Genomic DNA, 13,159 nt, shown 5'->3' with positions numbered 1-13,159 from the left:
GGTGTCTGCTTTTGTTTGTTGTTTTTTTTTGTTTTTGTATTTTTGGCTTGTTTTTCAAGTCATGAACAATCCTTGGTTATTACCTGATTATCTTGGATTATACATTACCAAGACCTTCCTATGCCTCTATCTTGCTGACTGCTTTTGAGTCATCTCACCAATAAGCTAGCTGCCAATATTTGAATTAGCCAGAGAAAATGGAAGAAACTAAAATGAATACTTTTGTTCTTTGCTAATCAGTGTTGTTCAAAGTTGGAATGGACAGGGTAAAATTTTGGTGAAAGTCAAATTTAAGGATTATTTTTATTTATCTAAGCTACTGTTTTTTGTCCTATTTCAATAATTAACTGAAAGTTAATTGGACGGGGCTTAGTGATTGAAATAAGATCTAAACACTGTACCTAAAACTTTACATTTTAAAAATGTTCACGTCATGATTTGGACTATTTCTCACTTTGAGGTTAAGTGCATCACTTATATTCTCTGTACTAGTTTACTAACCTATAAAATGAATAAAATAATATCCACTTCATTTCTTACTGGAATATTATATATTAAGAGTTTGTGAAAGGCATTGATGATACGTCATCCTACAAGAACAAATTATTTTCCATTATAGTGTTGTAATTTTATTACAAATGCATTGTGGGTAACTGTAGATTAGTTCACATTTATAGTTCTCCCAGGCACTGTAAGAGCTTTGTGCTGTGACAGAAATTCTTCATAGTTTACTTACCTAACTTATCATTTCCAGTTTAGGAATTGCAGTGTGATTCTTACTTTTTCATCACATTTGCGTGAATACAAAGCACCCAATTCTATGTTATGCTGATGAACCAAGAAAAATTCTGAAATGCTCAGATGCATGATTCCTGACTTACTGACAGTTAATAAGATAAAAACCTTTTTTTATCATCAAATGTTCCAATATACATGTATTATACCTGTCTATAAACCCATAAAAAAGCCTATAAGCCTCTGCAATATGCAACAAGAGACAGTCAGCAAGGCAACAGAAGAACAGCAAGTCCATAGAACATCCACATACTTAATATATCTGAAACGAGAAGTCTTCTTACCTAGCATGCAAACACATTTGACATTCTGATCAGGGTTTTCAAACAAGATTTCACCACACCTCTGAAAGAGAAAGAAAGCCATAATTATTTTCAGATTTTATATCAGTGTTCCCAAGGTAATGTGTCTATGCAACCTGACATCAGCATAACATTATTCTACTTCTCATGTTTCCCTTGGTTATCTGAGTCTAGGGACTTGTGTCGTGAGTAAGGATTTTCCTGGTAGTAAAATACTTGAGATATTAAGTTGGGATGGATTGTTCCTTCATGCCTTATGCCTTTGCCTAGAGCTCATTTTGTGTGTTCCTCTGAGGAGTCATGGCCTGAGATGCATTCGGTGTCTAACGTTTTCTGTTTCAGTGGAAGATATGCAGTCTATTAGATCTAATAATTGGAGGTTAATCACTCTCAAAACTGGTCCTTCCTCAGATGGGAGTTATTCTAAACTACCCATTCTGCAATCGAACACACACACTGTTAAACACAAAACTAGGTGGCCTATACTTAACTCTCTGAACTTGAAAGAAACAAATAAGGAAATGATGAAAGGGTGGCACTCGTAATGCTCTTCCTGAACTCACAGACTCATGAAAATGGCAACTTTCTTACCTATATCTTATTTTTAACTTGCTTATTAAAATTTTTGTGCAAGGTAAACTCTGGAGACAACAATTAGCTCTTTAGGAATGGACTACACTTACGTATATGACTGACAAATGGTTAGTACCTGAATATGTAAATAAATCCTCCAAAATCAATAAGTAAATAGCAAACAGTCCAATAGAAAAACAGATAAAGGAACTAGCAATGCATGGAAGAGGGGATCTAAATGGTCAGTAAACACACAGAATAAATTCAACCACACTAATAATCAAGAATGAGCAAATTAAAGATAAACTGAAGTCTATTTTGAATTCATCTGCATGGCAAAACATAAGAGTCTGGCAATAAAAACTGTCATTAAAAATGTAGAGAAAGGGGCACTTGTAAAATGATAAAATCGCCTTGAAGAAAAATTTGCAAAATCTAGTCAAGTCAAAATGTACATATCCTATGACCTAGCAAGTTATCTTCTAAACTGACAACTGGAGAAATTGACACAAATAGCTTTAATGTTCAGCTACAAAACAGATAAATCTATTATTCACCACTGGAATACTACACAGTAGTTCAGATGAATGAATTAGAGTTATGTATACTTTAAAAACATATATTATGTATGTAACATGTACATGTAAATATATAAAAATCAATTATATAACAATAATGTTCAAATCATGTGAAATATATAGTGTTCAAATCATACAAATACATATAATTTTCAAATCATGTAAAATATATAAAACTGTCTCCATTTTATATGAAGTTGAAGATAACCTAAAAATAGTACACATTATTTGTAGATATATTAATTTACAGAAAAAGCATAAAAACAGGCGATGAATAATGAACATCAAACTCAGGGTTGGGGGAAGATATGCAGAGGATATACATTCTTCATTCATAATTGTGAAAGGCAGGTTGAGAGGGAAAAGGACAACTAAATTACATACATTCAAACCAATCCATTTTCTGGGATGACCTACATCATGCACAGAGAGATGGACATTTGGCTCAGGGCCATGAAAAGGAAGCAAGCTGTTCCAGTGAATCAAGAGAATGGACTGCAGAGAGGACAGGTTGGTTGTTCGTGAAGGTGGTAAGAGGTCAAGGAATACTAGATGGAAAGTCTGTATTGTGAGCTTTTTTTCCTGGTTACTCTGCTGACCTACATATCATGTGATATTTATCATGCTATTTAATCTCTTCATGCTTCATTTCTTTGTAAGTAACATGGGGATGCTAATATATGCCACAAAGTCATATGCGAGAGCAAATGTGAGGATTAACAACCCATGGCATCTGACCCAACTGTCTTTCCTGTTTTGCTTGTGTTTTGGCAAAGGTTGAACCCATTCAAATTGCTAGGATCCATTTCCGCATTACCTGCTTTTTTGAAAGTGGTGTTTTTATGACCTGAAAGAATTAATAGTTGTTTTTAAATGAAAGATCAGAGGTTTCGAAAATATTTTCAACTTCTTGGCAAAACAAAGTGTTAAGAAGCTCTATTAATCCATATTCTGAGTCCTACAAGGAATGAATTCTGGAGTGCTCCCTTACCCTTTGTCAATGGCAAAGCCCACACATGTGCTGGGATACAACTTTCCTTCTTTCATTGCAGGGGATGGAAGCAGATGGTAGGTGGAGGTTGCATGATTTCCCATGGCTACCCTAACCCAAGGCTAACCTTACATATATGGCCCTTTCAGAGGCAGATGGGTGTGGGTGTGGGTGTGGGTAAGGGTGGTGCCATGGGTCTTGTTCTTTTTCCTAGACATAAATAAATCCAGAAGTTTCTGCAACTCCTGGAGCATGCATTCCTTAACAGTCATGGCCTGCCTGGGTTCACTGACCACACAAGCTAATGACCAAGCATCAAGGGCAGGTGCGGTGGCCCTTCTGATGATGATGAAGCAGTCCTCTTCCTTCTGTCTTCATCTCCCTGGCCATCTGGGAAATGGCTGAGGCACCTCTGACTAGTTCTTTAACTGCTCTGCTTTGTAAAATTACCTGATGATGGTAACAGATTTTAAAGCATGCCCAGAAGGGAATCTGTTGTTCTCAGAACTTGAAAGAAACCAGATTCTTTCCAGTGCTTTTTCTCATTGATGCCAGTGTTTAAAGGGCCTTGGCTGCCAGGCTCATGCTTGCTGTGAAACCTAGGGCAATGACCCAGTTTAAGAGATTAATTGGGCTAAGCCACGGGGTCCGAGTCTCAAAACTGCAGGATCTTCCATGGGGGAAGGTCTCATGCCCTCTTGGGTTCTCAGGTGCTGCAGCTGTCTTTCCTCATGGCTCTACCTGGTCACGCATGCTGGGACTTCTCATCCCAGCTCACTGCTGCTGGATGATCCTGACTTTGACCTGGTTCTGATCACCAGGCTTCTGCCTCCTTCTCAAGATCCCATCTCTCCATAGGATCTCCAGTTTCGTTTTGTTTTTGTGCCTCATATACTAATTTCAACTCTCCTTGTTTGTGTCCTTCTCTCCCAGTTAATACTGACCCAAATAATAGGGCATAATTATTGAAGTCCCTCGCCAAGGGGCTGGACCCTCCTGGCATACAATCTTCTACAGCACATAGGATACACTGCACGTGAACTCATGTATGTAATGCCTGTTAACCTCATAGATATGAAGAATCAAACCACTTTCATTGTTAGTGCTCCTAACATGCCTCATTATGTAATCCTGGTGTCTTATACGTACAAGACACTTAAAGAAGATTTGTGGGCTAGCTAACATTGATTTAGCCTATACTATGAGCTAAGCACTGTTCTAAGTGCTGTACATCTACCATCTTATACTTTCATTATACTCTTTTAAGAGAGTAGAAAATTGAGGCACAGAGAGTGCCACTCACTGTAGAGGACTCCTCTCCAGTAAGTGACAGAATGAAAGCTGACAGCTTACCCAATGCTTGACTAGTGTACGCAGATTCTTAAATATTGGCTATTGTTTATCTACTTACTGCCCAGGTCAAATAGACTATGTCTGCTTACATCCCCTCCTCTCGCTCATTAGCCACTGACTATTTGCCTGAGTTGCAGCCTATTAGAGCATAGGTTTTGTATTAGACTAATCTAAGTTCAAATCCTATTTCTGCATTCACTTACCAACTATACTATCATGGACAATTTATTTAGTTTTGTCAAACTTCCTTTCTCATTTGTAAAAAAAAAGTCAAGCTTATCTACATCATAGTATCATCATAAGTTTAGTTTTAATTCATTGTGAACAAGAATGTACCAATTTAAATTTCTGTAGATGAGACCATAATACAAAAATACAAATTAATAAATCTAACTTATTCCATAAAGTATATTTGAATTCTCATATTATTATTTAGGATTAAAAATAAAGAAATAATTCTAATTTAAAAAGTCAGAATACTTCACAATTTGGTTGCTAATTCCTATATATTAAAATTTTTCTATGTTAAATCTAAAATTTACCTTTTAGTTAGGAAGAAAAAGATGATGTTATATATTAATATATAAATATAATATATAAATATATAAAATTCCACATCTATCTTAGTAGTTTTAATTAAAAATATTTAATTTCCATTAGTTATATCACATGTTTCAGCAAAATGTGAAATAAAATATATTTCTTTTAAGTGAACTATATTTTTTTCATTACTTCCACCTTAAAATTAGTTATGAAAAACTGATATGAGGTGTAATTTTTAAAAATCACACTAAAGTATTCAGCACACCTCTTTTTCTTAAGGGAAAATTATATCTGAAATTAAAATATTTAAATATGAATCATAGTAACTATTGTACTCAAAAGAAATTTTAAAAAATTAAATAAAAAACATTAACGTTAGTGAAAAATTCATACATTATTCAACTGGAAGCACTTCTAACATTCTTAAATCAGTTAATATTTTTCCTGCTTCAAATAAAATTGTGTGCTCTTTTTATTTTTCTGAATATTTCCAATCACTTGAATATCTTAGTCTCTCAGTGGGCCTCCAGCAATTAATCTTTTTAGGGCAGGTGTCTTAATATCTTTGGATGGGAGGAAACATTAGTAAACAAAACACAAAACAGAAATCCTCACTGGTTGGTGGTTTGGCCCGTTGCCAGCTGAGTCAATAACTGTTTTCTGTAAGTAGGTAATGTTAAATGCTATCAACAAATAATAGGCTGTGATTCTTTGATTATTTTCTTCCCAGAGTTATAGCTTTTTTTTTTTTTAAAGCAGAAAGTCATTTATACATGAAACTAGGTGCTTATAAACACATTGGAGGAGCAGGCTATAGGCTGGGCACCTAGAAATGGGTCTCAAAAATGCAGAATTGGCTTATGAGGGGAGCTGATGGTGGGCCACATTGGAAATGTGGAGACACAAGAGGCAACACTGGAATTGTTAACTTCAAGACCACACCACCATGGCAATGATCCAAAGATTAGAAAGCTTTTGGCATGATTGCCTTTTGATACCCATGGAGCCAGTGACGGAATGCTGGAAGCTACTGTAGAAGTGCAGAAAGACCCAACATGCCCAAGTCTGTGCTTGATAGATCTTTAAAACAAACACAACAAAAAGAGCCCGTGGTATATAACTAGACCTATTTTGGAAAAAAAAAAAAAAAAAAGTGATCAAAACTGAGTTTCCTGAGCTGAAGTGCTAACCATGGTTGCTTTTTGATGGAAAACGAAGCACATCTCTTTTGTGCCAGGAGAGACGGAATCAACCTGCAGCAGGCAAGGCCCCAGCACAGGCTGCCTTCACCCCACCTCTCACCCCCACCCCCACTCTCAGCCATTTCCAAGTTCTCGGATTCTGCAAGTTTCCCATTCAGGAATTAATTTCTCTAGTGAGGTTTTTAGTAAACAAGGCAAATGCCCGTATGTTGATGCCTCTGTTTTATTTGTTCGCCCCTGAACCTTAAAGTGTCTTGCATCATGACACTCCCGATGTTAATTAAATGAAAGAATGAATATTTCTTTACTGAAATTCTGGGGCACATGCTTGAAATTTGAGATTATCTGGGGTAGCGTGAAAAGAGAATGTTTTCTGGACGTTCATGTATACACACCAGTAAGTGCTGCCATTAGCTGCAGCCACATGACATGGAGCTACGCGCAGTGATGAAGGGGAAACTTGACATCGAGAAGACATCTCATAATATCTGGGTCACTTTCCATCTCACATTTTCCCCCAACAATAAACAGAATGTTACTAATAAAAACCAGACCCCAGAAGATAGGCCTGGAGAGAAAATGGTTTAGGTCTTTAGATCATAAAAGGATAGCTTCTGTTAAGAAAGTGAACTCCCCAAAGTCTAACAAGGGTCTAGAAGCTTGAAACTCCATTGTCTATCAAATGAGTTAATGAGTGAATGAATGAATGAAGAAACACTCAAAATTATTTATTGAGTGCCTACTCTGTGCAGGTACCGTACTGTAAGTGTGAATACAAAATCATATGAGTCTTAGGAACTACAAATGTCCTCCAGAAGTTTATTGCTTAGTCTGAAGTCAGAACATAGGAGACTATGGGCAACCTCAGTGGTGGGCCCCCAGTGCTGTCTGGGGCTATCACAGAATGCTTCCAGAAAGAGATAGCCACAGGTCTGATAGGAAGGAGTTGGCTGACAAAGGACAGGGCAGAGGTAGGTGCCAGTGTGAAGCCCTGAATCCCTGTTGGGACCCTTCAAGTAGCTGCTCAGGAGGAGACCAAATTGTGGTACATCAGGATAGAGGGCTTAATCAAAGTGGTAGTCACAGGTGAGATGAAAGATAAGTATGGGCCAACAGTGATTAAAAGAATTCTGGGCCCAGTTAGAGAGGCCCGACTGAATTTTGAAGAGCCAGGATGCCTAATAAATTCTTTTCGCATTGTAATAGATAATTACAATTTGGTGGTCCCAGATATCTCTCACCAATAGTATTGACTACAATCTTTTGTTCATTTCCAGCTCCAAGAGGGTATACCAAGTCTGTGGTGTTCCTTATTCTTTTTTCTTAAATTATTACACAGAATGGCTATAGCCAAAAGAGCAGTCCCTAACCACTCAGTTGAAATCTCATGTGAGGCTGACTTCTGCTACTGCTAAAGCCATTAGCACCTACTGTTGAGCACATCACAATTTCCCCAGCCCTCAGAGGGTGCATTGCCAGGGTCTCCTACTTTACAGTGGCTAGAGTCCCATCTCCCGTGTGGGTGGCATAGCCAGGCCTTAATCTCTAAACACTGTGGCAGCCCTTGGTTCTTTGGTGCCAGAGGACGGCAGATTTGGAACTGGAGCTGATTTCAGCTCAAGCTCATGTTTTCCTTTCTAAGTTTTTCCAGTGAAAGAGCAGATTTCCATCCCGTTTCAGGCTGTTAAAACGTCACACTAATAAGTTTTCAACAATCTGTCAGTGCAGATCTCCAGCAACAACCTGGCACTGTCTTCGAATTGGGGCCTCATCGTCCAACCCAACCTCAGCCAGTCAAAATAGGAGACACACTAGCAAAAGGAAAAAAAGATAATCACCTCGAGCTGAGTAGAAACTCTTAACAAATCCATTGTTGCCAACAGTCAACAGCAAATCTGTGGGCTATATTACCTGAGGTGACCCTTCAGGCAGGGCCATCCCTCATAAACCTCTAATTAGCTATGGTTAGAAGTGACTTGAAAGATATTAATGCTATTTCTATTGGAAAATGAGCCTACCAAGCTTTTAACAGCTTTGTTTTCTTCTTCAGTCAAAGAACAAAATGTTAGCTCAATGGCGTATGCTTTCTATTAGAGAAGTGCCAGCAGCAGTAACGTCCAGAGAGTCTCTCAACATTTTATTACATACCCCTATTTTTAAATGTTTAAAAACTACTCATTATGAACAAAAACTTGGAAAACCTGGTTTTAGCCCAAGAGTAATTTTGTTGTTGTTGTTATTAAGCAAACATCCAGAATGCAGAACTGTGTTTTCTGTCATTTGAGCCATGGACAGTAGAGGGCACTAGAAAGGCTATATATCTAATGTGTAGTGGGACACCCGTATGGAGATCCTGGGGTCAGTTGATGCACAGGTTCAGAATTGCTGTGTATTATGTTGTGCTTTTCAGTACATGCAGGCTTTCTCCATGCACTTTTATTCTTGACTTCCATTGCACATATTGGAATGCACACTGAATATCACATTTTTCATTGTGTAAAACAATGGCTATAGCTTTTGATCAAGCACAATTTTAGCAGAATCCGTACCTGTGGAACCCAATGGCATGCAGAATGTAACTGGAGTATCTCTTTAATGCACCCAGTTATAGCAACAGAGTGGGCATCATAGTCCAAGGTACTCTGGGAATCATTTTGATATGGGCTCTGAGAATTGTCCTATATCAGACACAAAAATGTATACCACAGATCTTGATAAAGATAGCAAAAATTATGTCAGAATTTTCCCATACAATTTCCTATTTTATTTATCTCCTCAGAGCCCTAAGCATTGATTGTCTTTCAGAAAGACACTTCTGTGAAAGCATAAATACTTAACTTTTATAAAGTGAGTGTCTATAGTGGAAAGAAGTTAGAGTATCTGGATTCAAATCCCAATTTTTCCCTCTCTAGCTATGTGATCTTGGACATAGTATTACTTACCTTTTTGAACTTCCTTGTAGAGGAGAGGTAGTAACAATGCTCACTCCTTTACTGAAATAATTAATGTAATTTGTGTGAAAGCGTCTTGTGTACTCTGAAACCCATAATGGGGCCTGCTGTGAATGCTGTTTTGTAGAAGGAAGGAGGTGGAAAGTAGAGAGGGTCATTTGGTGAGACTATGTATCGATACAAAACACAGTTCTACTGTGTGAGTCAGGGGATTTTGTGAGGAGAGAGATTTTGCTCCTGCCAAATTCCTGAGCACCAGTCCCTCAGAGGGTAACCTGCAAAGCCAGAGTAGTCTAGAGTCAGAGGTTGGCAGGGCAGGATTGGGGTGGTAAGCCCAGGCTGGGGAGAGCAATGGCCTTTGAGAAAGTATTAAATGAGAGAGGAAGCAGAGGTGAGGTGTGAGGTGAGGAAGCACCTCGTGTGAGACATAGATCTGAAGAAATGCAGGAAAAGGAAGAGGGACTATTTGAGTATCTGTAGCTTGGGCGGGGCAGTTCCAGTACCAAGAAGACACATCTCTAATCGGGGAGGGATCTGGGATACCACTGTGGCCAACAAAGTCACTTTATAGATGTAGCAAACAAACAAGTACAGTGAAGTTAGGTGACTTTCCATTTCAAGGTCTTTGATGATCAGACTCTGACCTCTTGAGTTCAAAATAAGACACCAATACCAGTTATTCAACAATTCTTTGCCTCCATTTCCTCACATGTCAAATGAAGATACCACTACTGCCTACATGGGCCTAGAATAGTGGCCGGTAGAAGTAAGTACCCAATAAATTATTACTTTCAAGGATATACAATTATTTGGAAGCAGAGAAGCCACGAAAACCATAGCTTTTTCAACTGCCCTCCAGTATTATTCCATGTTATCTCCTTAATTTGGACTTTGAGCCATTGACCTGGGTAGCCTCAAGGTGCCTGAAGCACACATAAAGGGACACAAACCTGTAGTACCTGTGAGATGGGAGTGGTCAACAAGTATTTGTTTAATGAATGAATGGGAAATCAGAGGGCAAAGAGCAGATTGAAAACTGGACTAATCCTTACTAGACAATTAACTCTAGTTGCTACAAGGGAAGGATTTCAAGATCTAAAGTCTCACTTTTGTTGAATATTTCCTTTAAAATATTCATTCATTCAGCAAAACTTCACTGAACTCTTTCCAGTGCAGCAAAAGTAATTATCTGTATTTAGCTGCTTATGGCTGCATTTACTTATTAAATTCAGTGGAACCTATCTCAATTTTGATTATATTATTCTCAAATAATACTTGTGTGTTTAAAGTCCTAATTAAAGACAACCAAGTAGACTTTTTGTATAGTGGACATGTTGACTTCAGAAAGTTTCTATAGACCATTTGGTGCCCAGAGACTGACTGTGCCTGATGCGCCCTTCTCCTTGGCATTGAGGAGGCGGGAGGAATCCAAATGGACTTGGGAAAGAGGTTTCTCATACACTGGCCACATCCTGATGGGTGTGGAAGAGTTTGTGAATAATGTATTCTGATTGGGTAGGGGAGAGAGGAACTAATATTGAACAAGTCCTCAGTGGGAGTTGAAGGCACAAGATAAGCTAGAAGGGTGTTTGTTCTGAGTAGTAAACGACAGGTGCAAAAGCCTAAAGGTGACTGAGGAAATGAAGGAAATTGGGAATGTCTAGAAGGGGTTGGGGTTCAGATAATCAGGTGAACTGGCAAATGAGAGACACTAGGCTGGGGAATTTGTCAGGGGCCAGAGCACACATGGCCCTGTGGGACTCCATTTAGCGATTGGACATGTGCTTGGGTAGGCCATGAATCTGAACAAAGTCACTGCAGGTCACAGGCCATCTGTTCAAGGCAATAGAGAAATCCCAAAGTGTTTAGAAAGCTTTTGTAATGGGAATACGGTACAGCAGTCACGTTTGCTGACTGATGTTGCTCTTCACCACACTTGGCAGTATCTTTAAGTGGGAAAAGTGTTCTGCCATGTGAGTCATCACCTTATACTTGAGTGTTTAATAATATTATCTTTGGTGTCCCTACTACTCAGAGTTTTGACAATCAATGAAGGTAAGGAATACAACCAGAACTGCACTTTTTCTGACTCTCTAGTATTACTGCACACAGGATATTCACAAGCAGATAGATTTCTTCAGATTTGCTGTCATCCGTATGGCCTTTACAAAGGGTAGATCATGGAAATAAGAAGGTGGCTTGCCAAATTTCCAAGTCTAGCACGAACAGATTACAAACAGCAAGGTCTTTTAAACCATGCACAGGGTGAAGACTGAGAACAGAGTGAAGGGGTGATTAGCAGACAAGTCCATGGATCCCAGAAGATGATGGAAGTAGGGTTCTTCAACCAACTCCTTCCCTAACACTGGAGATGGAATCTCCTCCTAGAAACTACTGGAAAGGCATGCTGTACTTCAAGAAAATCATTCCTTTATCCACCGTCACCTTCAGAGTGAAAAGCGAACCAGAGCAGGACTCCACTATTCTTGCACTTCAGGCTGACGTAACATGCAGCCTGTCCCTCTGCTGCCCCTAGAAGACTGACACTGTGAGCACTTGGCACAACCACCTTTTGTCTGATGTGTGTATTGCCAACAATACCTACTCACAATTGCTAAACTCCAGCCATCTGGGTGAACTGTCCAAGCTTTAGACGTTGGTTTTCTTCATTTACCCTGCAATTTCCAAGCTACTTTATATGACCCCATAGACAGCAAAAGCTTCATAGATAATATCAGCAATACCTCAAAATCATTGTATAGACATCACGATTTGGAGATTCATGCGACCTCATCCAGCTGGTAACTGAACGAATATTTATCCAGGACAAAGGAATACTTATAATGTGCTCCTTGCAGCTCAGTGCAGTAATGCTCCTGTACATAAACCAACAATTAAATGTAATCCTATACACTTATAGTTTTAAAAGAAATTCAAACCAGTCCTTGGAATTAAATAACCCCAGTGCTAGAGAAAATGACTTCCAGAACATCAAGCCTAACATGCAAACACAGGGCCTCTGAGCCACAAAGGAACAAACACTTTTCCACAGGGATAAGGGCTCGTTGTATAACTACTTGTGAGGTCAAAGATCCAGATGTTCCCACAGATGATCAAAAAACGATTACTGGTCAAATTGCATTGACCATCTCCGTATGGACAGCTCTGAGACATGGATTTGGCCTTGGAAAGGAGATCTCGCTAAGTTCTACTGGCAATCCATGGCAACCCCAAGTTAGAGCTGGAAAATCCAATATCTTGGAGAAATAACTGACAGGTCTTATAAGCTACAAATGAAAATGAAAATCCATGAAAATCGTGCATATTTAGCTAATTGTTGTATTCTGCTTTGTTATAGCTTACTAAACCTTACAATATACTTTGATAAGAGCAGTATTAAAAAGTCACATCCTGTTGGATCTCTTTCCTTGAAGGTAGAGACTTTTGTCTAGTTCACTGTTCTTCCCCAGAACCTAGATCATTTGTCACATCGTAGGGTGTCAATAAATATTGCTTAAAACAAAGAACGAACAAATGGTTTGGGGCAAAATATACCCAACCCATTCATTACTATGTGGCAGTCAAGTCAAGCATCTATGAGATGGAGAAAATTCCAATTAGAAGAATAAAGTGAGCAAAAGTGCACATAAAATTTAAATAAACTCAAATTGCAAGTTTTGATGCCATTACACCATTAAGAAATTGGCATCTGGGATGTGCAGTGAACCTACTATAAAAGCTTTAAGTGGAGTCCCACCCAAAGGCAAAGATTTCTCTAAGTCTTATATTTTTGAGCCGTAGTTTTCCCTGAAAAGCAAAAACCATAAACACTAGTTTTTCAACCAGCAACTCTTTCAAACAAACAAAATTT

The 13,159-nt window shown here is 38.6% G+C and overlaps 1 protein-coding gene across 3 annotated transcripts in view; it reads right to left on the bottom strand.

The window, feature by feature from the left end:
• PDE7B (phosphodiesterase 7B) overlaps positions 1–13,159 on the bottom strand; it is a 316,929-nt gene that overhangs the window by 210,344 nt on the left and 93,426 nt on the right. For 2 of the 3 annotated variants that reach the window (XM_045499734.1, XM_045499733.1), the window contains exon 2: positions 1,080–1,140. In XM_045499734.1, coding sequence (XP_045355690.1) covers positions 1,080–1,140 — 61 coding nt within the window. Of the gene's footprint in view, positions 1–1,079; positions 1,162–13,159 lie in introns of those variants that run through there. The other variant, XM_045499735.1, reaches the window with a different exon arrangement.

The sequence above is a fragment of the Leopardus geoffroyi genome, chromosome B2 (assembly GCF_018350155.1).
Source record: "Leopardus geoffroyi isolate Oge1 chromosome B2, O.geoffroyi_Oge1_pat1.0, whole genome shotgun sequence".
Taxonomy (NCBI): Eukaryota; Metazoa; Chordata; class Mammalia; order Carnivora; family Felidae; genus Leopardus; species Leopardus geoffroyi.
Note: the sequence above shows the minus strand (reverse complement) of the source record. Positions and strands in the feature narration are given on the sequence as shown.